Source organism: Pseudopodoces humilis, chromosome 7 (assembly GCF_049639895.1).
Source record: "Pseudopodoces humilis isolate 2021_Gansu_Grassland_sample_001 chromosome 7, ASM4963989v1, whole genome shotgun sequence".
In the NCBI taxonomy this organism is placed as follows: domain Eukaryota; kingdom Metazoa; phylum Chordata; class Aves; order Passeriformes; family Paridae; genus Pseudopodoces; species Pseudopodoces humilis.
The window spans coordinates 33,033,608-33,057,406 of NC_142206.1; the positions used below are offsets into that span (position 1 = coordinate 33,033,608).

General features: G+C 34.9%; 1 protein-coding gene across 4 annotated transcripts in view; it reads right to left on the minus strand.

Annotated features, from left to right (window-relative positions):
• Window positions 1-23,799, minus strand: part of CDIN1 (CDAN1 interacting nuclease 1) — a 144,335-nt gene that overhangs the window by 110,451 nt on the left and 10,085 nt on the right. For all 4 annotated transcript variants that reach the window (XM_088058288.1, XM_005520329.3, XM_014249719.2 and 1 more), the window contains exons 2-5: window positions 7,753-7,798; window positions 6,833-6,897; window positions 3,565-3,625; window positions 493-565 (exon numbers count right to left, since the gene is read on the minus strand). In XM_088058288.1, coding sequence (XP_087914414.1) covers window positions 493-565; window positions 3,565-3,625; window positions 6,833-6,897; window positions 7,753-7,798 — 245 coding nt within the window. The remainder of the gene's footprint in view (window positions 1-492; window positions 566-3,564; window positions 3,626-6,832; window positions 6,898-7,752; window positions 7,799-23,799) is intronic.

Genomic DNA, 23,799 nt, shown 5'->3' on the forward strand with positions numbered 1-23,799 from the left:
ACCTCCTCCTGTAGCTCTATTCTTTTCTTCCCTTTCATTCCATTTTTTTATTTTCTTGTACTGAGATCAGTTAAATGCACTTCTGTATATATTAACAACATTTCTGCAACGTTGTAAAATTAAAAGTGGCTTAGGTTTATTTTAAGAATTACTGTCAGTAATTACTGACTTCTAAAATACAGAATTTTAAAGATATAAATGTGGTATGAGCTTCATGCCTTTTATTTTACTGGAAGAACAGATATTCTGGAAATCTAAGAGGAAAAGGATTCATTTAAATAATATTAAATTGTGGCTGTTCTTCTTACATACAGTAAATTTAACTGTCATTAACTGTTGAAGTTATCAAGCTTAAAATGTTACCCTTGTTATCTCACTTCCAATGTTGTGGTAATTATTTTTCTATCATGGTCAGAAGAAAAGTGGAAACAAAAAGTACTTTAAAAATAAAAAAATACAAAAGAAAAAAAATCTAACAGCTAAGATACTTACGGATGGCTTGCTCTTTTTCTTGTAGAAATCTTTCCAACACAATACGAGCCATCAATGATGGGGCAAAGTCCACCTTAGACCAACAGAAACAAAAACAGAATTTCAGGAGGTAAATGCATTTAGATGCACACTTGCCAGAACTGTAATCTATTTGTAGATTAAAACTAAAGAGCGAAATAGAGGAAACAGGATGTATTTTCCATTAGGAAACTCAACTCTTTGCACCAAATGTGAAGTAGTAATCCACTGTACCAGTGAAAAACCAAATAGACAACATAAAATCCAGGTTATTATGTTTGAACATTTTGCATCTGAACCATCCTTTGTACAAGATGACAGTGAAATCCCTTTTCTAAGGTTATCCATCAAGGAAAAGAAGTGGTGATCCTTTGCTATGAATCCTCGTTCATGCGGTACCCATCAAGTGATACCACATATACTTAGTATCAATATGTGATACTAAGTAGTAGATGTGTTGGGCCCAATCAAAATTACTTCAGAGTTTATATTCTGATTTTTAACAAAGGTATTCCTTCATTTCGACTTCTTTTATATGTATGAAAAATGCATAACCTAGTTGCTCCAACTACAACTAGTTGCTCCTGAAATTACAATAGCTTTTTAGATACCATTAAAATACTGCTTTAGTGAATCAGAATTTTAACTATGAGTAAACCTTTGTCACACATTGTCATAGTGAATTTTTCTTGACATCTTTTCAAGTTCACTATTAGTGCAAAAACTTTATCCTGATTTAGTAACTACACAAAAAAACATTACTCCATTCATGCATACATATTTTTCCAAATATGTATATACTTGGATGGCCTTAAATTCCCCACCTAGAGAGAAATGCTTTCCATGGAGCTGCTTATTTCCAGTAACCCACATCAGAGCTGACACATGAAAAATGGTGAAATTACTGAAGGTAGTCCAGCCTGAATAAGGACTACCTTATTAGTTCAGGTACTTGCATCGCCCTAATTTTCATATTAATCATGTGTCCATCTTTCTTTGAAATAGGGCCATCATGCTTCATGTCAGAATTTAGCATGTAAGTAAAATTCATAGTGCTTCAAATCTCACTTGAAAATATTTGTATGAAGAGAACATTGACTAATTTTATTGTTTCTAACAAAAATGTGATTTATTTTAGCCTTTTTGTACTATACATACAATATGAACAGCTGGCAAATAATTTCACTTAAAAAAAAAAGAATTATAAGTGGTTTTATAAACCCTCAAAAAATATCCCCAAAAGATAACAATATGGAGCTTTTCCTATTTAACAGAGCTGCTACACACTGTAATACAGCTATGTTATATATTTCTCATCAATTTTTACAGTTTCCACTGATTAAATATATATTGACTCATAAAGTATTACCATTACATCAATTGTCAGCAGATGCAAGAGTATGTCATTTAAATATTAACTATCATATAAAAATGGCAGCTTGATTGTTTGGAAGCAGTAATCTGGTGCTGGTTATTGCCACGTTTCCCTAATGCATTAGGTGGCAGTCACAAAATGCATTGCCTTTCTGATATACCTGCTACTACAAAACCAGAAGCAGGTAAGTTCTTTATGTATCCCCCATTTCTCTTAGATTTAATTTTTATTTATTTCTGAACTACAGATATCTTTGATCTGAATTGCAAAAATGCATTAGTGAAATATAAACAAAGATATGCTCACTGGAGTCAGAAATTATATGCATCATCTCTAAATCAATGGGAAAAATATACAAAGAACCAGTAACATATATATTACCCTGTGCTTGAAATATTTTTATGACAGTTCCCGTATAATATGGGTACAATATATCATCCATTGGGATGTTTACCTAAATTCTTAATAAGATTGTACTTATTTATGTAAAGTATGTTCTATTCTCAGTACATCAAGACTTGTCTTTTCCAGAGATGGTAAGAAGCTACACATTACTACTAATATGAAATAAATCCTTTATTCTATGCTAACTGTACAGTCAGGTTACACAGACACTTCACAGACCATTAACACCTTCCAGTAATTGATAGGTAATCACTCATTTGCTGGCTGCACCAATGTACATGAGAGAAAATAAACATTCTTTTTTACTAATGTAACACGTAGAACTTGCTGCTATTGCTACACTTAATGTTCACAGTGCCATATCATTTTTAATGCAAACACTCATTTTCTGCCTCCTTCTTATATTTTCTATTAAAATGCAACACAAAACAGCATACATTTCATTCTATCCCTTTGAGGATTGCATAAGCAGTTCCAGGGAGTATCAGCTATTGTACTGTTACTATTACAATAAATAAATATTTTAGAGTTTAAAAACCAGGTATTTCATCAATTTTTTTTTTCTGTGAAATTGCTTGCCACTCATTCAAACTTTTTACCTCTTCTTTAAGCTAGTGCTAAGATAGCTGTTTTTAATAAATAACACCTTGTGTAACAAGGCAAATTCATATTCTAGTTAATAAACAGCATCAATAAATTTGTCAAGACTTTAATGGCATCTGTACACAACTTTTCATACAGTAAGGAATTTTTTCTGCTTAAGTGCTTTATCTTAAGCGATTTTTATTAGCCATCCTCTAATCCATATGAACAGAAATAAACGGAGGCAGGAAAACTATCTGTTTTAAGCCTTCCTATTACTAAAAAATAGTAATAACTTAGAAGGGTTTTGTTATTAAAAGCAAGGAATCAAACTGATACAACTCCATTTAATCAATGTGAGAATTTTCAGTAAGTTTATGCATTAAACATATGATAAACATATGATAACATATAAACCTGCAGTCTGTCTGGAATTTTCAGCAAAATACAAATTCAGGGTATCCTACACATTCGCCTTGAAGTTAAAAGACTAATTACATGAACTGATTTATTAATAAATGTGGCTTTTTGTCTAATTATTTTAAGTACTAACAGACTGGGGAACCATTTTAAATGTCTAATGTGCCTTGAAACCATTTTTTTTAGGTTAATTACATTTCTCGCTGAAGTCACTATAGATATGCCCCTCAGGTTTTACACTAGAAGATTAAAGAAAAAAGAAAGATGATTACCTCATTGGCCAGGTCCAGTAATACTGGGGCAACTGCATTTTTCATCACCCCATTCAGGTACCTAGACAAGACAAAGGCAGGTAATTTTGCAGTGGCAAGAAAAGGCCAGTTTATACATGTCAGCATCCCTTGTGAATCTTTTTCATTTAGGGGAAAATACCCCATTACAAAGTATTTAATGGAAAATCTTTTAAGAAGTATTTTAAGCAATCACTAATTCTCCAGGGCTGTCTCCTGTTCTATTCACCTGCAAAATATATCCATCTCAATGAAGTCACTGGTAAAAAACCCAATATATCAAGAAATTTAAAAAGTGTGGCTTAATGACACACAAATAAATTATAACTGTACTTCTTAAAGATACAGCACAGATGAATAAACCTCTATTATTCCCAGTAAAGATTTTTGGTTCCACATGACCTTCAGCTATGAAGGTGCACTGCGTATCTTACTCAATTCACTACTATGCACAAAAACATAAATTCTCAAATTTATTGCAGATTTTATCAACTGGGCAGTACTTTAAATACTAAAGGCTTACTTTAGTGAAATCAGCCTAACAATTAATATTCTAAAGAGAAAACAAGGCATATTTAGGATTCAATAAAGGCTGATAGAAAGCCATTATCCTATCAGTGGCAAAGGCTTCATGTTTCTGGTTGAGGGTATTACAGAATGATGTTTCTGACCATCGTTTCACACAATGTCTCGTTTCTCACTTCTGTCACTTGCACTGCTTGATATTTACACTTTGATAAAGCCTGAAACCTGTGTTCAGAAGCTGATGGGAAGGAGCTATGACATTGGAAGCCACTATGTGCTTTGCAGCCACGTGGAAAAGAACAATAGTTACCAACATTTCAACCTGCTCGTTTATCCTATCTGTATTCGCCTAGCACATCATTACTGACATCATTAGAAGGCCACAGCCTTTCCAGCTCTATCATTATCTATCCATCAGAAGACACTCTTCTGCTCATTAGTTACAGACATTAAAATTCTTTATCATTTTACCTTTCTGTGGAATAGGTGGCACAACTTTATAGAACCCCTTCACATAAGATCAGAGAGAAGGCTTTTTGCTTGCAAGTTATGCTGAAGCTTAATGAATTAAGGAAATGAAAAAAAAAAAGCTTTTTACTGTAAACTATTTTAGTTCCACATAAAAAAAGCCCCACAAAACAAGATGCCTCATGTATCTTTAAACATTGAAAGTTTACAACAGAAGAAAATGAGGGATGATACACAAAATACACAACCAGGAAAATGTACTTGAGATTAATGTTCTCAAACATGCATCTAGATGATCGAACAGCAACACTACAGTGACAATGAAGTAAATTTCTGTCAGATATTTCTAATGCTTCTGGCAACTCCATTATAGACTAACAGGTCTCATATGCTGATGGCAATACTGTTCTGAAAACTTGTTGTTCCTTCTTGTACTTTGTGTTTTCCTAAGTTTCAGACTAGTAAGTCTCAACCAAGCAGAATAAACTACTCTATTTAACTATTTTACTTGCTCCTAACAGGCACCACTGGAAATGTCTACCTTCAAAACCTGGTAGTTTCTGACCCAAGAAAGCAATGACAGCACAATTATCTGCTTGTATGTCGGCAGAAATACTAAGAAGCATAGCACCCAGGCTGGGGCTTACAGCAGTAAAGTGGATGCTACGGAAGAGCAGAGGAGAAGACATGTTTGTCGTATTTATGCCTGAAGTATTTCAAAGTGGCTTCTAACTCAAGTTGTCTGCTTCTTTAGCCTCCTAAACATACTACACAGTAAATCTATTAAAATAGGACTGAAATGAGATTTTTAACTATTGACCAGAACATCTCTGATTTTAAAACATGTGCATTTTACTCAGCCATGTTAATACACTTGCAAAATGACATACTCAGAAATAGCATAAAGAATGATTTTCCCTACCACTATCACACAGCTTCATACATAATGCATTAGTTATGTACTGCTATCATACTTCAGACTACAGAAGAAGACAGGAGACCAAATCCTCCTACCTGATGTGAGACAAACTTAATCATACCTACAACCCTACTGACACCCATACAACTCCTGCTTTGCATAAAACAAAATTTTGTCCCATGTTTCAGGTTGAAGTTTCAGGCTGGAACTAGTGATTTACACATACTTAAAGAAAAGGCTTACTTACACAGCAGTTACAATTACCACAGGCCACTTCACTGAAACTGTGCTAGTGAAAAATAATTAAAAGTAGTACTGTATATGCACGTTATTATCACAACAAAATTTTAAGCCAATATTCTTCCTAAACAAGAATCAACCCTAAGAAAAGTGTTATGTGATCCAGTACAAATTTTACAGAACAATACAAATAATAAAAAACCAAAACCAAACACTTAAACTAGTACACTTCACACTAGATATTCTAAACCAGTGTCTGATATAATCAGGTTGTGGTTAAGTTTTAAATACATGACTCTGGCAGAAGCACATTTAATTGTTTACAAATGAAGGCTCTTTGTTTATTTTCTTGATTCATACAGATTAGTATTAAGCACGAATATTATACATCACAAGTATGAATTCACTTGCCATGCATGCTCTTCAGATATGTCAGTCTACAAAGTAATATTTTAATTGCATATCTTTACCTGTTATCACTATGCCCCAATTATGTCACTGGAATATTTTTAGTAAAGCCTATAGAACTAACAGAAAAACTATACGGAATAGCAAGCACAGTTTATTAGCTTAAGATGCAAACAATTGTAAAATGACATAAAGGTTTTCATCCTCCCTTAAAAACTATTTCTGACACTTCTGTTGATAAAACAGGAGAGATCTAAAAATTAGTGCTTTAACTGGCAATACATGAATATGTAACTTTTTGTAATGTAACACAAATGTTGTTTTAAACAAGCAACTGTAACAGAACAAGCTCTCTTGCTGTAAGGAAGTCATCAAAATCAGTCTTGACACAGAAATCCTAAAAATTACAAACTATAGGCAATACATAATAAATGCCACCACATTCACTGAGAAAATATTTGCTTATCCTGACTTAGAGCCAAGGAAGTAAACTCTTTCTTAATCAGAATGACCAAATCCTGAAAATTTTCTGTATTTCCAGTGAAAAACATTTTTTAGCTGGACTATTCTGTATTCCCAAATTATTAATTTATTATTGTTTAAAATTAGCTTAATCAGCTAACTAACTCACAACTGCCATAAAAACCAGTAGCTATGATGGGAATATTAACTGGGGTGGGGAGGTCATACCTTTGGTAGTAAGTTTCGATAGCTTCAGCAGTATGATGCTTGGCATGTGTTCTTTTGATTTGTTTCTAGAAAAATGAAAAAACAAGGACTTTTACAAATGTGTCATAGATCAAAACACAGAGATCATGACTACGCAAACATGTGATCCTTGGCTACACTTTGATAGATGTGAACCATGTTTTTAGATTCCATACAGAAATGACATTCAATCTACCTATTGAATTGAACTTCTTCAGATTGTACTGCAATGTACCATATGTAAAAGCCAGTAAGGTCACAATAATTGAATCTAAATAAGTTTACTGAAGGCTGCTGAGGGCAAAGAAAAACTTGTACTCTCTTTCAACCTTTGTATTAATTTTCCCTCAATTCAATTCCATCTAAGTCTGGTGCACTCTAGTTTTACAATTCAATTGGCATTTTTAACCAGGAAGAACATTGCTTAAAAACAACTTATTTGAAAAACTACAAAAAGTAATTCCATAGAGACTTGCCACTTGACTGACACCTGTCATCTCATGATAAATGACTCCATTTTCTGCCTCTCTTGCCTTCTGCCACTCCGGCAATGGTCATTTATCATCATCTCTGTCAGCAATGGAAAGCAGCACTGACAGTGCAAGTCAGCAAACATTTAGCACATGGAACCACGCAACACAGGGAAATTATTATTGTCAGAATAATAATGGTTTAGCATAATTTATTACAGGTCCACCAAATAAGCAAAGGCTAGATGTTATTAGACAGATGGATGGGTAGGCTTGGCAGCCATCCACTGAGACTCAGGCGGTGCTTGATGTGGAAAAAGGAACATCCTCCAAACCAATCAGAAAGCTGGCAGTTCAATTACAAAGAAATAAAGGGACATTCATCATTCAATTAGGCACCTGTCAACCCTCACAAAGGAGAAAACTTCTAACCTGGTACTCCTGGGAGAAGATGCTCAGCAGAGTGGACTGCGATTGACTGGAACAAATAAAAGAAGGACAAAGTTAATTACTGGAGTGCACTGCAAAGAAACAAAAGAGAAGGGAGCTTCAAAGGTAGGCCTGCTGCCCTGTAATCTAACAGAACATGAAAACAAGTGTGGAAAAGTTGTTCCAGATGAACACCTCAGACAAAGGCTTCCTGCTGCTAGGTCAAGGAGAGAGCGTATGAGGGAGGGGAGGAAAGTACAGTAAGAATTTCAAATCAAACTAGCATATCGTTTGGGTGATTCAACTTCAGAACCCAAAAGTCCTACCAGAAGCAAGTAGTGGAGCTAAAAGGTAACAGGGTAAAAAAGGAAATTAAAGCAAAATTGTCATTAATAATTGATGGAGTTAAATTCCTTCAGCAGTTGGGAACATGCCGCTTATTCATTGGCAACATATTGAAATTCATTTTGTTAGCAGCAAGGGAACTTCTTCAGTAGCTGTCTCATATTCAGGTTAAAAACTTCCCCTCTGTCAGAAGTAGCATATGGGACCAGAGGAACATTCCCACTGAAACTGATGTGCTTTGAAAATGGAAACTTTCACAGCAGGAAGCCAAGATTCCCCGGAGTCGGTCATTTCCAAAAGCTGCCATAAGCTTCATTCATCTAAGGCTCCACTCAATGTCAAACACCTGGCAATGAAGCAACCTGGAAAGCATTCTTCCCAAGTGGGAATTTTTCTCTCTGAATTGTTAACATTTAGAAATGAGACAAGATTTTTTTTCCTCTGAAAGGCAATCAATACCACACTGCTACTGTTTTCAATTGTCCTCTGTGGATATATCTACCTCATCACATCCTGAACACTACTAATTACTCCTGATATATTTTTCTACTACATGCAACTTGAACAAATTATAGTCTCAATAAATCGAGTTTTATGGTACAGCAAAGCGTTATGAATAATTAACTTTTTTTCCTTTCATGAACTTACCTACTATGGCACAGCATAGGTAGTTCAAAGATTCTACAATGTCTAAAGTGTCACTCTTCTGTCAGACTTCTTGTATGTGAATTTAACACCTGTATCATATCATAATTACATTAAAAGTACATGTTCTCTCCATACATAAGTGACCTTTCTCCTTCCAACAGTCACACTTCAGAAATACTAATTTAAGATAGGGAAGTCCTACTCCCACTTTCAAGAGGGAACACTAAGGCACAAAACAACTAAATGGTTGGATCAGAGTTAAACAGACAGTATGTATATGCAGCATAGTATAAAGTTATCTCCAAACCAAGCAGCTGAAGAATCAGGAATAAAGTGACCAGATTAATGTGGTGCTGTATAAAGAACATACAAGTATGTCTTATCCATAGCTGTGCTTCCAGGCTTTTTGCCATAACTCTGTATTTTGGGCTTGTCTGCCCAGTGCAACATCTGCGTGACAGCAGTAAGCTGAGCCTTGATCTTTGGTATTTTACACGTGGGACTGTTCACCCTGAGTACTCACAGAGACAATGTTAAAACTGTAGAAAAATGAGAACAACAGAAACTGACTAAAATATAGATTTATTAAATTAATGGATTACAGAGAAAGTAAGTACAATACAGTAAAGAATTCAAAATTTTATTAAAGCTTCTGTTTAAATAAACAGTATTTAAATAATAAATATTTATTTAAATATTTATTTAAATATACATGTGACACAGAGGCCAGGAGTTACATACCACAAAGCCTTTCCAAAAGGGGCACAATCCAATTATGACAACCTGCAACTTGCACATGTAATCACTAGAAGGTGAACAAAGGAAAGAAATTAAGGTTATGTACTTACACAGGCTATACACATACAGAAAGCTAAGATATCTCAAGTTGATTTAAAAAAAAAAAATCAAACCTGCAGGCTATAAATAAGTTGGATACATATGGCCCCCTAATGGCTCACCACATAACTATTATTACCTTGTAGATTTACATGGTCATAATGGTAGAACTGAATTTAGAGATAGATGTGGGAAAAAGCCCAAAACAGATCAGGACAGCATTTGCCTAGATTTCTGGTTTGAGTTCTCCTCCACTGACGTAGCAATTTTTGTGGTTTTAGGTCATTCCTGGTATGATAACTGTACTTATACTACCATTATCCTATTATACGCTGACACTGACATATCAAAAAAACCTAAGACCATTATCCCTCCTTCCCTTTACACTCCACCTTTAATGGCGGTCTTGGAAATGCCAGGTTAATGGTTGGACTTGATGGCCTTCAAGGTCTTTCCAAAACTAAATGTTTCTCTTATTCTTGTCCATTTTATTTGTTCCCTTGGTGTCCTTGGATTTTGACCTTCTACTTCAATTTAGTTCAACACTCCTCTCCTATGCTTCCAGCTGTTCAGATAATTTAGGACTTAGCATGAATACTGAAAAAAAATCATTCCAATAACACTGCAAATTGTATATATACTGGATTGCAGTATAGAAACTTTACTGCTGAGGCAAAGGGAATTATTTCAATAACACCATTCAAAGAATTTCAAGCCTTACTGCTGGATGATCTTTCCCCTTCTCCAGGAGAAGGGGATTTATACCTTCACAGGGCTGCTTCTATGTTTCTTTTGGTTAACATAGTTCCGGTCTTAAACACTAAAACCGCTCATCTGCCACTCAGTGTTTCCTTGCCACAATTTCATTGCGACAACTTCCTGGCAAATGAAGTAGCTCCTCAAAACACAGATGGAGCATCTATTGCAAGATCCCACTGAGTGAAAACTGAAACATCATGGTTTCAAAAAGCACTGAAAAAGCCAGTACTATGTACTTCGAGAGGAAAGTGAAGTCATGAACATGCATTTGAATAACAAAACATCATGATCACAACTGCTGATACTGACAGCAAGAATACTACCATAGAAGTTACCATTAGTTCTACAGGAACAGCTAAATTCCCAGGGCTCCATCCATCCTCTGATACTTCTGTACAAGATTTCAAAGCAAAAAATGAGCAGACAATTGCATTTATCGCTGAGTTATCCAGGAAAACAAACGTAAGACTGAAAGTGTTTTTTATTCAAATAACATTTGAGTACTGCGTTATTGCCTTTCATGGAAAAAAACTATATAGTAAGCCTCATGGCTTACTTGAAGACTAGGAATATAGATGTTTGTGACAAGCAGACACTTTTGTAGAGAAACAACTGTAGAGCCAAGGTACATAATTGCTAATTTTCTCAAACAAACAAAAAACCCAGAAGTCATACTTCTGAGTACTACCTCATTTAAACATTTAATAAATTAACTTGCTACCCCTCTTGTAACTAAGTATATTGTCCAGAGAAATAAACAAACTTTTCTCTTAAGTTCTGTAGTGACAACTTTCATGGAAACATTTTCTTCTGGAATTACAGATAGTGATGAATCTAACTCCCACAGCTCTGTTCAAAGCATCCAGTCTCGCCCTTTAGATGTCCTCTTTTTCTTGTATACTGGCATCCACAGTGACACCAATTTACCTTTTGTTACTCTGTGTTGATGTCAGTGGCATACTTCCATCTGAATGCCTGATGTATTTTGTGCTCTTGTCAATTCATAAGTGGATTTGAGCAGAAAACTGTGAAATCTAAAGTTGGCTAAAAATGCCCATTTTTTAAAGATAAAATTACTTTTTTTTGTAAAATGAAGTGTAATTTCTAGGTTCCAAGTGATATAAAGGTATAAAAATTTCCTTGCCACAAAAAAAACCCAACTATTACAGTTATGAAAGTTACTCCTCATACACAAATCAAACATTTAGAATGGGATGTCCAAGTCAGTCCAGAAAAAGGGATAAGAGAAATTATCTCTAAGAACTTAGATTTCAGTCAAGCTAGAAAGAAAATGGTAAGTTTGGCACTGGGAATAGAGTATGCCTTTGGTCAATTACTATGTACAAATAAAATTTAGACCATTTGATTCTAATGAATCTCAGAATTTGGTAGATGAGGAATGCTATAATCCCTGGAGAGTGTTTCAGAAATGTTCTGGTTTGGAAGGAGTATTCATATATAAAGTAGTAATAGATAAGTTACTATTTCATATAAGCAGTTTAGTGCTTTGTAGCTAGAGATACAAAACTTTGGCTAAGAAGCAGCTTGTAATGATGAAAGCAATTTAATTGTACCAGATCATCGCCTCAACAAAACGGAATTGCAGATGCAACCAAGATTTTAAGTGCTGTACAGCTTAATATTTTTTACTTGCTTCAGCCTCACCAGGAGAGAATCCAAGCATAACAAATGTTATGCAAATATATTACCAGCCTTTGCAAATAATGAATTCTTTACAGATAAGATAAAACTTGCAGGTTTTTTACCTTATTTTCTGAGATTAGTGAAAACAGAGTTGTAGGTGCAAACCAAATTTCCACTTGTTTCATGTTTTAGAATGAGTTTCCTTTCCCTCATTTTTAACTCTACACTTTCTGCCTAAAGTAGAAAGAATAAAAAATTAGTTCTACATTTAACGTATTTTACCATGGAATAAAGGAAGAGTAGAGCAATTTGTAAAAATAAAAGAAAAAAAAAAATCAAGAGTAAATATGAACTGCAGTATTTAATCCATAAGTATTCACACAAGCAGGGGGAAAGCATAGTCCATAACACAAATATGTTATATATAAACAGAACAGCTTCATTGTTTCCTTTTCACAAAATGAAATATTCCACCTTCTTAAAATGATAAATATATTGGTTAAAAAACTGAGTGTAGGGGCAGGAGCTGTGTTTCCAAAATTCAGAAGCTGTCACGTGAAATCCCAAAGCTGCAGTGTCAAACCTCTCTGAAGAACCTACACTGCCACTTAGCTATAGCAGGAATTCAGGTAGGGGGGAAAATTAATTCTTTCCCTCCACGGTCTCTAGTGAATATGCACACTACTCATATCTTTCATGATGTGTTCTGAAGTAGATAGCAAGAGTCTCTCTTTTTTTAACTGGAAAAAAACTTCCCCTTTCCATGTATAGTAAGTTTAAAAACACTTTTACTAATACAATATTCAGCATTAAAATAAAAGTAATAAGGCTAGACCTATATGGTGCTGCCATGCCAGATCTAAGTGAGGAAAAGAAATCTAAGTGAGGAAAGAAAGATATAAATCCAACAAATTTAAAAGACTAGTGGTGAAAGGAGAATTCTCCTCCCATCTATCCTGAAGTTTCAGATCATGTGTCTAAAACGTATTTTTCCTGTTACATTATTAAAGACATGAAAGAAATCCAAACAGCCAAATTCTTGTCTTCCGTACTGCAAATGATTTGGAACAGGGACTCCTAAAGGAAGCAATGTTTATACTGCTTATCACATGCTAACCAGTCCACTCTCATTTGTAAAAATTCTGTCAGTAATGGATTTCAAATAGATCTAGCAGCACTGTTTTATGCATACAGCCTAAGTGGCTTCCCAGAACTGCAGGATGTGCGCAGCAAGCACCACAGCTACTACTGTAATTGGTCCAATGCCAGTCTGATGGTCAACTTCCTACCTGAGAGGAGGTGACAACTAGTGGATTCTCAGAATTTCTTCCATGTGTCAGGATTGTCCAGACAACAAAAATGCTTCTTAGCAGTCTGAATGATTCCACAAGAGAATCCAGGAAGGCTCAGGAATACCAAAGGCCTACCCAAAGCTTGGGAACTGTTAGGCTTATATGCATCCAAGCACTGAAGAACATAGAACAAAGACGGCACACTGACCTCTAGAATAGTTACAGCTTTAATCCTTCTTCATTGTACCCTCCTGCACTATAATCTTTCTTATAGTTTAGTATGATTGTGGTCACTTTTCTGAATGAAAATTCTCAAAAAGTGGATATTGTTATTGTTATGCTGTGTGTGTATATATATATACACATAAATATATATAACAAGGAGTAGGTGATGATACTCTCATTTCAGACTCAGTAGGATTACATTTAAAATCAAGATGAAATTCATCTGAAGAACAATAGCATTAATAAATTAAAAAATTCTCCGATATCCAGTTCAGTAACCTGCACAACAGCACAACTCAAAAGACTTAAATACAGATCCCTAAAAATTGCCTTTGCCTCAAAGTCAATTTCATATCTTTGGCTGGACCAAAAATAAAACCCAAAGTAAAGATTCTGAGGAGAAAGATATCCTGCATTGCAGGCTTGCACTATTTAGTGATAATAAAAAGGTTAAATACAGGCACGTGCATACAGCTTTGCTGCCTATAGCCAGGGTTATGAGTATAACAGTATGACAAAGCTCAGCAAAGGCTACTTGAGAAGAGTCATCACTTCCATGACCTTGACACTGGTTGGTCCCACAACTTCTATACAATTTAGCGATGTGCGAGAACAGATGATGGTGCAATACATAGAAATGGCAGCATTTAAAATTCATAGTAGCGTAAGGCCATTACTTTTCCCAGTGGGCCACTTGAACTTTAATAATGTCTGACCTAGTTGGCCAATAAGTTCTAGCAGCAGACAGAGGAAAATTGCCAGTATTAGATACTGTTTGATTTTTCATTTAGGAAGACTTAGAAGTTCCTTTAAGAACAGAGCACCAATTCCTCCTGTAGACACCTAATTTTTTGGTGTCTCTTGTAACAAGCAACATATTTTAAAACAACCGCAGACTATGAACAATCTGTATCAGATGTGAAAAAAAAATTTGCAGAAGTACAAATAACCAATGCAAGCAATGATCCCAATATAATGCTAGCTCTTCGCAGAGATAAATTACACCTTCTTTCACCCACACCACAAAAACCTGACTTCCAACAGCAATAATATAAGTGCAACAAAAAATACACCATATTCAAATGATTACAAAGTATTTACGAATAATCTCCCAACCTGAAAAGAGAAGAACAAAAATGCAGGTTTTCCATTCACATATATATGGCTATGATAAGAAGATTAGCATCATACTTTAACAGTGGATAAATACATAACATGTTAAAAGTCACAGCAATAGCAGCAATAGAAGAATAGCAGGCCCAAACCAAAAGGAACTACTTTTTCAGTCTTATAATCTTAGTAAGCAATTAGTAAAAATAGACAGCAATTTGCCTAAGATATTGTTATGATATAATTTTTTTCTGGAATTAAACAATGCTTGTTGCATGAATGTTTGGAACCTATTCCAATGCCAAACCCACCCAGAGACATCTATAAGTAAATATTATTTCACTTACGTTTCAAGTCTCTTCCATTAAAATATAAAACTGTTTTGTAAGGTCGAGTTTTCAAACTGGAAAATATTATCAGATGTAATACATGACAATATATATTCACAATAAGGGCTTAAGAAATACATTGTCAGTGCTAAAATGTGAAATTAAAACTCCCAAATATTCTGACATCAGGCTTCAATGACTATTGAATGTCCTCACATTACAGACAGCAGAATTTGTCTGGTCCCCTTTAAGTATCTAGTCAGAGAATCCACTGACAAAAGAATCTGATAAGAGTCAAAGAAGGTTTGTCTCCACATATACCATATAGTCCACCACATCTCCATTTCCTGGCATTCTCAAGAATTCTGCTTTTAACTCTACCATTAAATTTTTTGAGAGAATGCTTGAGACTAGCAAAAGTAGACGATTTTTTATGTCCTTGATTTCAACGACTCCGAGTTACTTAGCAAGAAGAAAATTTTCTTAATATCCAGGAAAGAATCAGTGAACGTTCCAAGCAGCATACCAGAGATGAAGGAAAAAGGCAAAACATCTGTGAACTCCTCATTTGCATTCAACTGTACAATTATCCACACTTTATTTCAATTTACTTCAGTTAAGTCTGTACCACAAACATGTTTGCAAATTTGACATCTTTATCTTAGTAGCACAACCTAAATGTTGAACCATTAGACAAAAATATACTGAAGTGTTCCTTATCCGATGTTGGTTGTGTGAAGAAGGATGTTCCTAGGGTGCAACAGCAATGGACCTCAACATGCAGTTATGGCAAGGAAGATACAATTTAAAGCAGGGGTTTATCCTTCTCCTTTCACATCTGCCCTACTGATAGGGCCAAGGCCCACACATTGAAAATATACTCAGTAGGGTATTACTGAAAAGCAATATTTAAAATATTTATTTCATGTTCATCCCCTCATATTGTGTGGATTAGTCTATCATGCTACTTCCTCTTATGCCCAGGAAAAGAAATAAATCAGGAGAAGTTAAGGGAAGTTTTTCAGGCTTCAATCTCAAATTTACTTACTACGGACAAAGGGGAAAATAATTCTACTTTATAGCTTCTTTTTTCAACAAAACTACATTGTCCTGTACAAATTAGGTGTTTTTTAGTTTAGAAAATTATTTTTAAGAATGAATGGCAATTCAGAGCTCATTAGATTGTTCATTTTATATTAAAAAATTAACTTGCATGTAAAAAGCATATTTGTGTTGAACTAAATAAATCCCTAAACACCCTTAAACAATTTGCTCCTAAAAATATATAATCAAATTTAGAAAACTATAAACTACATTTAAAATTTATTATTTACAAGCAATTAATTACAAAGACAGCCAGGTGGCTTTCATTACATAAATTACTGTTAATGACACTTGCCTCATGCTGCTACTGTATTTAGCATTTGCATGCATCACATGCCAAGCACACACACTGTTGCATAGGTTCCTCCAGGGTAAAAAGTGAACAACTTAAGTCAAAAAAGCGTCCAGTTACCAAATCAAAACTGTTAATTCCTTAAAGAAGTCAGGATCTTATTGACCTTCCCCATCCAGGATATATTCTGAAAAATACATTCAGGATAAATTTCAAGAATTAAACATGGATGATATAGAAATGATAGTTTTTAGCAAACTCCCATTTTGGTTATGATGCAGATTCAAGGCAAGAGATTAATCCATTTATAGGTAGCTCCCTTGTGATTTTGGAGCCCTAGACAATGCATATAATTAAAAAAAATTAAAAATGTTAAGCTATTTGTAATTATTGAACAAAACAAAAGGAAAAAAAAAAGGATAATAATTCTTGTCTACCCACCCAACAGTGCAGTATTTTGTCTTGTATATCTAAGTTGTTGTACCATGCATGCAGATATTTACAAAGCCTACTTTCAGCCCCAGGGATATAGCTTATTATGTCATAGAGGGAATAAAGTCATTTAATGCCACTACTTACTTCCCCTTTAAAAGATTGCAGAAATGCACAAGAAGCCAGCTATTTCTTTTTACTAGTGTTCTTCCAGCACTCTTTTAAAAAAAGCTTTCTATCTAAAACAGGCAGGCAATATGAAGGGAGCATCACAAGAGCTGATCACAACATTACATTAGTGTATCCTAAAACTTCTCTAACCCTTCCCACTCCTATCAACAGGCTTTTCCTTTCCCTCACTCCCCTCTCTGGAGGATTTTTCTGGTGTTCCTTATACTGCCCTGAAAATACATACAGTGACTGTAAGCTGTTTCCCACAGTGCCACTGCAGGGAAGGCTGTCTTTCCAAAACTCTTACTTCATGGAACAGAATCTAATGAAAACTAATGGAACAGAATCATTTATGACATGAACAATCAATAAGACTGACTACACAGTATCACCTTCACTAAGCACCAAAATTTCACCAGTTTTGTTAGAATGAGCCTAGAGGCTTTGATAAATAAATGTGGAAGCCAAGGAAGAACCAGCATTAGTTCTCTGTTAAAATAAGCTGATCTCAGCATGCATCAAGTAGTATGGCATGACTCACTGGTACTTCTTAAACGTTTGTGACTTATAAAAAACATAATAAAATCACAAATTATCATCTTTATATTATAAAGTCCATAACGACTAAAGTAAAAAAAAAAAAAAAAAAATCAATGAGAAGAGTGTTAAATAAACTTGTTTCATTGGAAGTCACTGAAAATTTACAGATAAAATCCTTCAGGCAGCTTTCAAAAATGCCTCACACAAAATACGCAGCCCTATCTTCTCATATTTTGAGTTTTAATATACTGCAATAAAGTAGCAAAGGCCATAGAGCCACCTTCTCTTTCAGATTAATCTTCATTTGTTCTTCACATTTAAATATCAGGTCTTCATACGTTACCAAATTTCTAAGAGTAGCAAAGTAACAGAATTAGAACTTCAGAAAATAGTGAAAATTGAGAGAACGAAATATTCTCAACTGGAATGTTTACATGTCTGCACATTAGCGAGTAACTAACAACTTACATATACACGTTATACATGTCATATCTTATAAGAGCGTATATTCTTATAAAAGAGATCTCTACTTTTAACTAAAGGGTACCAATAAGAGGATGTTGAGATCAAGTTTCTAGTTTTTAGAAACGAAAAGATTTAGAGTGAAGAAGGAAGCTAAGCCATAAATTAGTACTTTGGGGTGGATATCCTTTGTTTTCAAACTTACCTTTCTAACAATAAGTAAAAAATCCCTCTATCAACTTTTATTTAGAAATAGTTTCTCCTTCCTCATGACAGTAAAATTTTAAGGCCAAGAGGGGAAAACATGGCATGAATGCATTTTTTATCACAGCAGATATGTAAATACTTTTGTCTCTCTGTACCCCCAAAGTATTTTGTTAATGCACCTCTTTCCACTAAACCAATTGCAAAGAAATATTTAACCTAAAGTTATGGCTGTTCATATGTAATCTGTTACCTGGATTTAAAAAAAAAAAAAAAAAAAAAAAGGCAGAAGGCCTCTCTATCCTCCTAATCACCATATCAATGACACATGCCACAACAGAGAAGCACTAGTTTATTTGATTGATCATGGTAGATAAACTCCAAATAACAGAGAAATTAACAAATGCTTGACATTTGCTCAACATCCATTATTCTGACACTGCTTTCAGGATTTCAAAGCCTGGGAGTATGCTTAATCAACATTCATATTCCCTAGTGAGCTACAGGCACCATATTGCGCCCCGCCTTAGTACTGATGAAAACTGCATATTGGCCATTTCCAAAATGTTCTGGGACTCCACGCAGGGCCCCTTCTCTCTCTTGTTCCTGTTCTGCAGTTTTCTTTTAAACACTTCCAAGACAAAAGCATCTGCCAGTTTTTCTCTCTAGGGATGTATGCAAAATGAACTTAACAGTTTTAAGGCAAGAGAAACCCTCACATCTAAATTCATTCATAGGACAGAAAAGGGCCTAAGAGGCCTCTCTAGGGACAAAACCCTGCTGAAATTTTCCCCGACAACAGTGGGAGCTTTATAAAATCTAAGTCCAGACAATTTCCAATTCAAATGCCCAGCATAGCATGACCTTTGTCAGATCTATGAGCCCTAGATGCACCCACTATTTTTTTATTCTAACCAGCACAGACATTAGACAGGGCACTACTGCTAAGCAGGAGGTTGACTATTTGCATGCTCTTCTATTGTGAAAATGTAACAGTGACAGCACTGTGTCGAATTCTTTTCCCCCTAGAACTTTAACTCCATAGGAGAGGCATAGCTGACAGATGACTCTCCCAACATCTGTGTTATGTACACTGCACAGCTGAGGAACCTTGGATCACTGTCACGGCTTCTTCAGAGATGACCTACACCTTTCTTATAGCTACACATGATCAAAAAAGTAAAATAAAAATCTGAAAATGCCTTTTCTTAAATGAAAAGTAAATATGGCAAGAAAGATTAACATAATTTAGTCATTAAGCTGTTCACATAGCAGCTCACCATATGTTGTATAAATGTCCTATACAAAATAATTTATCAGACCTGACACGTTGCACATCATATTGTATTATTTAATATGCTTACTAAAATTTCATGGATCAAGCGCCACTTCTGAAAGCATACAGAAAGCCCTAGAAGATATTTCTTCATCTTCTGTGATTTATTTTGATTGCCTTTTACAGCTACATGATAAAGTAGCACTTGCAAAATTACGAGGTTAGGGTTTACACAGCTTTTGCTTCATATACTGTAACAATTAGCTTCATGTCTATATAACATTTTGCTTGCATTTAATATTCAGAAGCACATTAAAATAAGCATGCTGCTTTCCACTGCATATTTTAATAATTTCAACTGGTTATTTCAGTAAACATCATGATCCACTAATGCAAAGTTCCACTGAGAGATATCCTTGAAAAAGAAATTAAACAGCTAAGAATTACAAAATAAACTAACACAAACAAGTAATATGTGATACATGCTGACCTCCCTAAATCTGTCTACATAAAAATATATTCATTTTTACACAGTAGCTGAAACATTTGAATATTATCTTTAAATTACTGTGATTTAAAATGTTAGAATGACTGGCATCTATTGCAGATAAATGGACAAAATTGTCTATCCAGAAACCTTGAAACCACAAAAAATAACAATGTGTAAGAATGATCGTCTGTCACTGTCGAGGTCTGTGTCTAAATAGTAAATTAAAACAAAAAGAGTAAGCAGGAAGCTTGTGAATAATAGTTGTTGGGCAACCAATGGAATTTGTTTGGAAAAAAATGTTCAGCACTTAGATGACATATCAAGCAGACAGATATGGCTAGAAAAATATTTAGACTGAAACTATGCATTTATTCCATAAAGGACCATTTTCCTTTCTTTCTCAGACCACTGATGCCAAAGGAACACAATACAAATGAGATAAAAATGTAGCCCAACTTACTCTTTTTTGTCAACAATTATAGTCTCCTGTTCCTAATAAAAGGATAAAGGAAAGCATATTCCTGTGTTAGATCACTCATTTCAGTTAGGTCACTGAACTCCATATGGACTGGAACTTGCTTGGCTTATTGGGAGTCCCTGCCAACTGGTCAAAACAGATCTTCCTTTTTAAGCTCTGTAAGAACCAGAGATCTAGCTTTCAAGTTTTTTTTTTCTCTTTTAGTATTTTGTGTACCCCAAGAAAATGCACTTGTTTAGGAGGTCATACTGCTCAGCTGTGTTGAAAACTGAAAAAGAGCTACATTTACAACATGCATTTTATATTAATGCCAGAAATGGCTAACGTTCAATAGCCATTTCATATATAGGAACATACACACACTCTGCCTATTAGTTACTGTACTCTCCACAAGTTATAGTGTACAAATGAGCATCTGTATTCCACAGAAGAGATGCAATAAAGGACTGGATGTTACCAGTATCAACAGAGGACTGATAAGAAGTTCTGCCATCTCCCAGCCAACCACAAATAGAAACAGAGATACATGATGTCTTTATTGTTGTCTGTGTCTTCAATTAACAATAGGGAACTCCAAAGGACCCTTTATAGTAATTCAGTCACAGGAGTATTACCTCCATCCTGGTCACAGAGTCTATATTGCCTGGTTTCAGACATGCTACATTGCATAAGACAATTCCTTTGCTATCACATGGGTCTTGTTCAAAGGAATATTTGATAACATTTTGCTTTCTGTGAAAGAAAATATCTTATGATGTCTTAGGACATTTTTGTCGGTGTTGAAGATTTTGGAGGTATATGAGTAACCAGGCCATCAAATGCTTCCAAGACTTTGAAGGCCTAAATACAGATATGCAAATAGAGGACAATCACCCAAACAATAAATTCCTCTTCAGCACTACATCCTGATCTGAAGCCTTTTTCCACTTTTGGATAGACTGCAACACTTAACATTCTATTCAGATGAAAAGGATAAAGCAAGATAGTGAAGTTCAACAACTCTCTGGTACAAAGAAATGAGACTGTCACTATCAATCAGGCTACTGGATATCCTGGTGCGTGCAGTGGAAGGGACAGTATCTCCCTCTCATATCAAATCATTTCTCAAAATGTTATGGACAGAGAATTTTTAAAAAAGGTTGTACCAAAATAAAACATAAGATATGTAAAAATGCTTCAGTTGCTTACAAACAGAAGTTTTTTTCCTAAGTTGTTAACAAACTGTAATGTTTTTCCCACAACAGGCAAACAGTTCCTGTTTGGCAAATTTAAGACTTTTGACAAGAAGTTCATTTACTTTGAATTCCTAATTTGAAGTCCGTGAACAACAAGAACTTCATGAGATCCAAGCTGAAAACTAACGACGGAGCATGCCTTAGGGAGATTGAAATCTACTTGTATGGTACCAATTAGTTAAACAAATACACGAACAAGGCTTTTAACCATCACCTGATCAGAACGCAGAGCATTATCTTTCCATTCTTCTTTCAATTCTTCTATTGTTTTTCTTGGTAACAGTACTCAATCAGGCTTGTCTTAGAAGACAATTTTATTAGGATCAGTTCTTGTGTTGCATTTTCTTACAGAAGTTAATCCTTAGCATTGTTTCACTTAGTTTAGAGTGTAATTCAAGCTTCTGAAACTTTCACATTGCTAATAAAGATAATTATAATACTTTCACCGGGAACTTTAAAAATGAACAATTAAAAAATTACTCTTATAGAAGCGTATATGCTGTTTTTTAAAGAGATGCTATAAGCCATAAGGGGCATATATCAGCACCAAAATGGTTGTAGTCATTAATTTAAGTAATAAATCATAGGTCCTGCCAACAATGACAGCAAACAGATGCTAACAAGAAAATGTATTATTTAATATGTTGTGCGTTATAAAAATCTAAGCATTTAGGACACTTCTTAAATTTTTATAATAATATGCATTTTATACAGTACTGTTTTGACACATACAAGAACCAAATTTATAGGTCTCATTCAGGACTTGCTTTCTCTTCTGTGAATACAGAATGGATTCCTGAGAGAGAAAAAGCTCAAGAAGTCAATGTTTCAAATAAATGTTTGCAACAAAATCAAGTTGTGTGTCTTGCTGTCCTGAAGTAAATATCATAAGCAGTGAATTTCATTAGAATATGAAAATCAACTTATTTGCTTTAATGTAAACAGAAGTTTTTCCCTGAAAGTTGGAAGGAAAATAAAATAACTATGAAGTTTATCTCTATATATGGACAACAAAAGATCATAACATTTGCCATTAATTTAAAAAATAATTCTGTACAGTCCTTACATACAGAGTTTTAATACTGAATAACTCTCAATGAGTCTGCCAAGTTATAAAAACAGCAATTTTATTTTCTATTGTGTCTTATTATTTGTTCCTTGTATCAGTTTATATAATACCATATAATGTTACAATTATTTTCACCAAAAGCATCACTTGCAAAAATGCCAAAACCAAAACAAAATCTATGCTAGCAATTAAAAATTTGATCTATTCCACTTCTTCCATTTACAGCCACCTCTCTGGACCCTAAAAGCCAGACAGAATGATTATCTGATTCTGGTACTGACACATGAGAGCGTAAGAAATGCAATTTTGCCTTTTGGCAAGCTCTGCCACACTAAACAGAACCACTGTGCAAACACCTTTCCCAGCCCTGCATCTCTGCTGCTGTACAGCTTGCTGCATAAGGTCCCTCTGCAGGAGGGTCAATTGTTTCTAAGATCATCACTGTTTTTTCCAGACATTTTTGTTTTGCTTTATGGAAACTATTTGGAAAAATAACACTCCTGTTTCATTCTGATTTTCAGTGAACTACTCTTGTTATCAGCACAGTTCCTTTCTTGGAAGCGCTTCACTCAATGCTTTATAACACTTGAGAAAGCAGTGATCAGAGTATGGAAACTAAATTTTCTTCATTAAATCTACTGAAGCAGATATTAAAAATGCATTTAATATACTGGGGATGGCTGGTGGGCATCACTGACTGTGACAGGCCAGTTACTGATGAGCTGCTGTCAGACGGCCTTCTCAGCAGGGATCTGTGTCTAAGGCTGCTGAAGGACAGCAATATCTTCCCTTGTGTGTAAGCTCTATTCATCTCCCAAGTATTTACTAAATCACAGACCTCTGCACACAAACCCAGTGTTTCAGCGCATGCTAACAAATGATGGATGGCCTAGTCAATTCGTTATGTCCTGAAAGCGTGATTTCCTGCCATTCCAATCATCAAACCTCTAGAGCCTTCAGAGCTGATCAGTCCTGGAGAATATATTTTGCAGGCTCTATTAAAGGAGTAGAGGTTCTTTCCATTAGTCTCAAACTTTTTTTTTTCCCCCCCTGGCTGATTTAAAGAGAACTCTCCTTCCAACAGCACCACTGCTACCACTCTTCCATG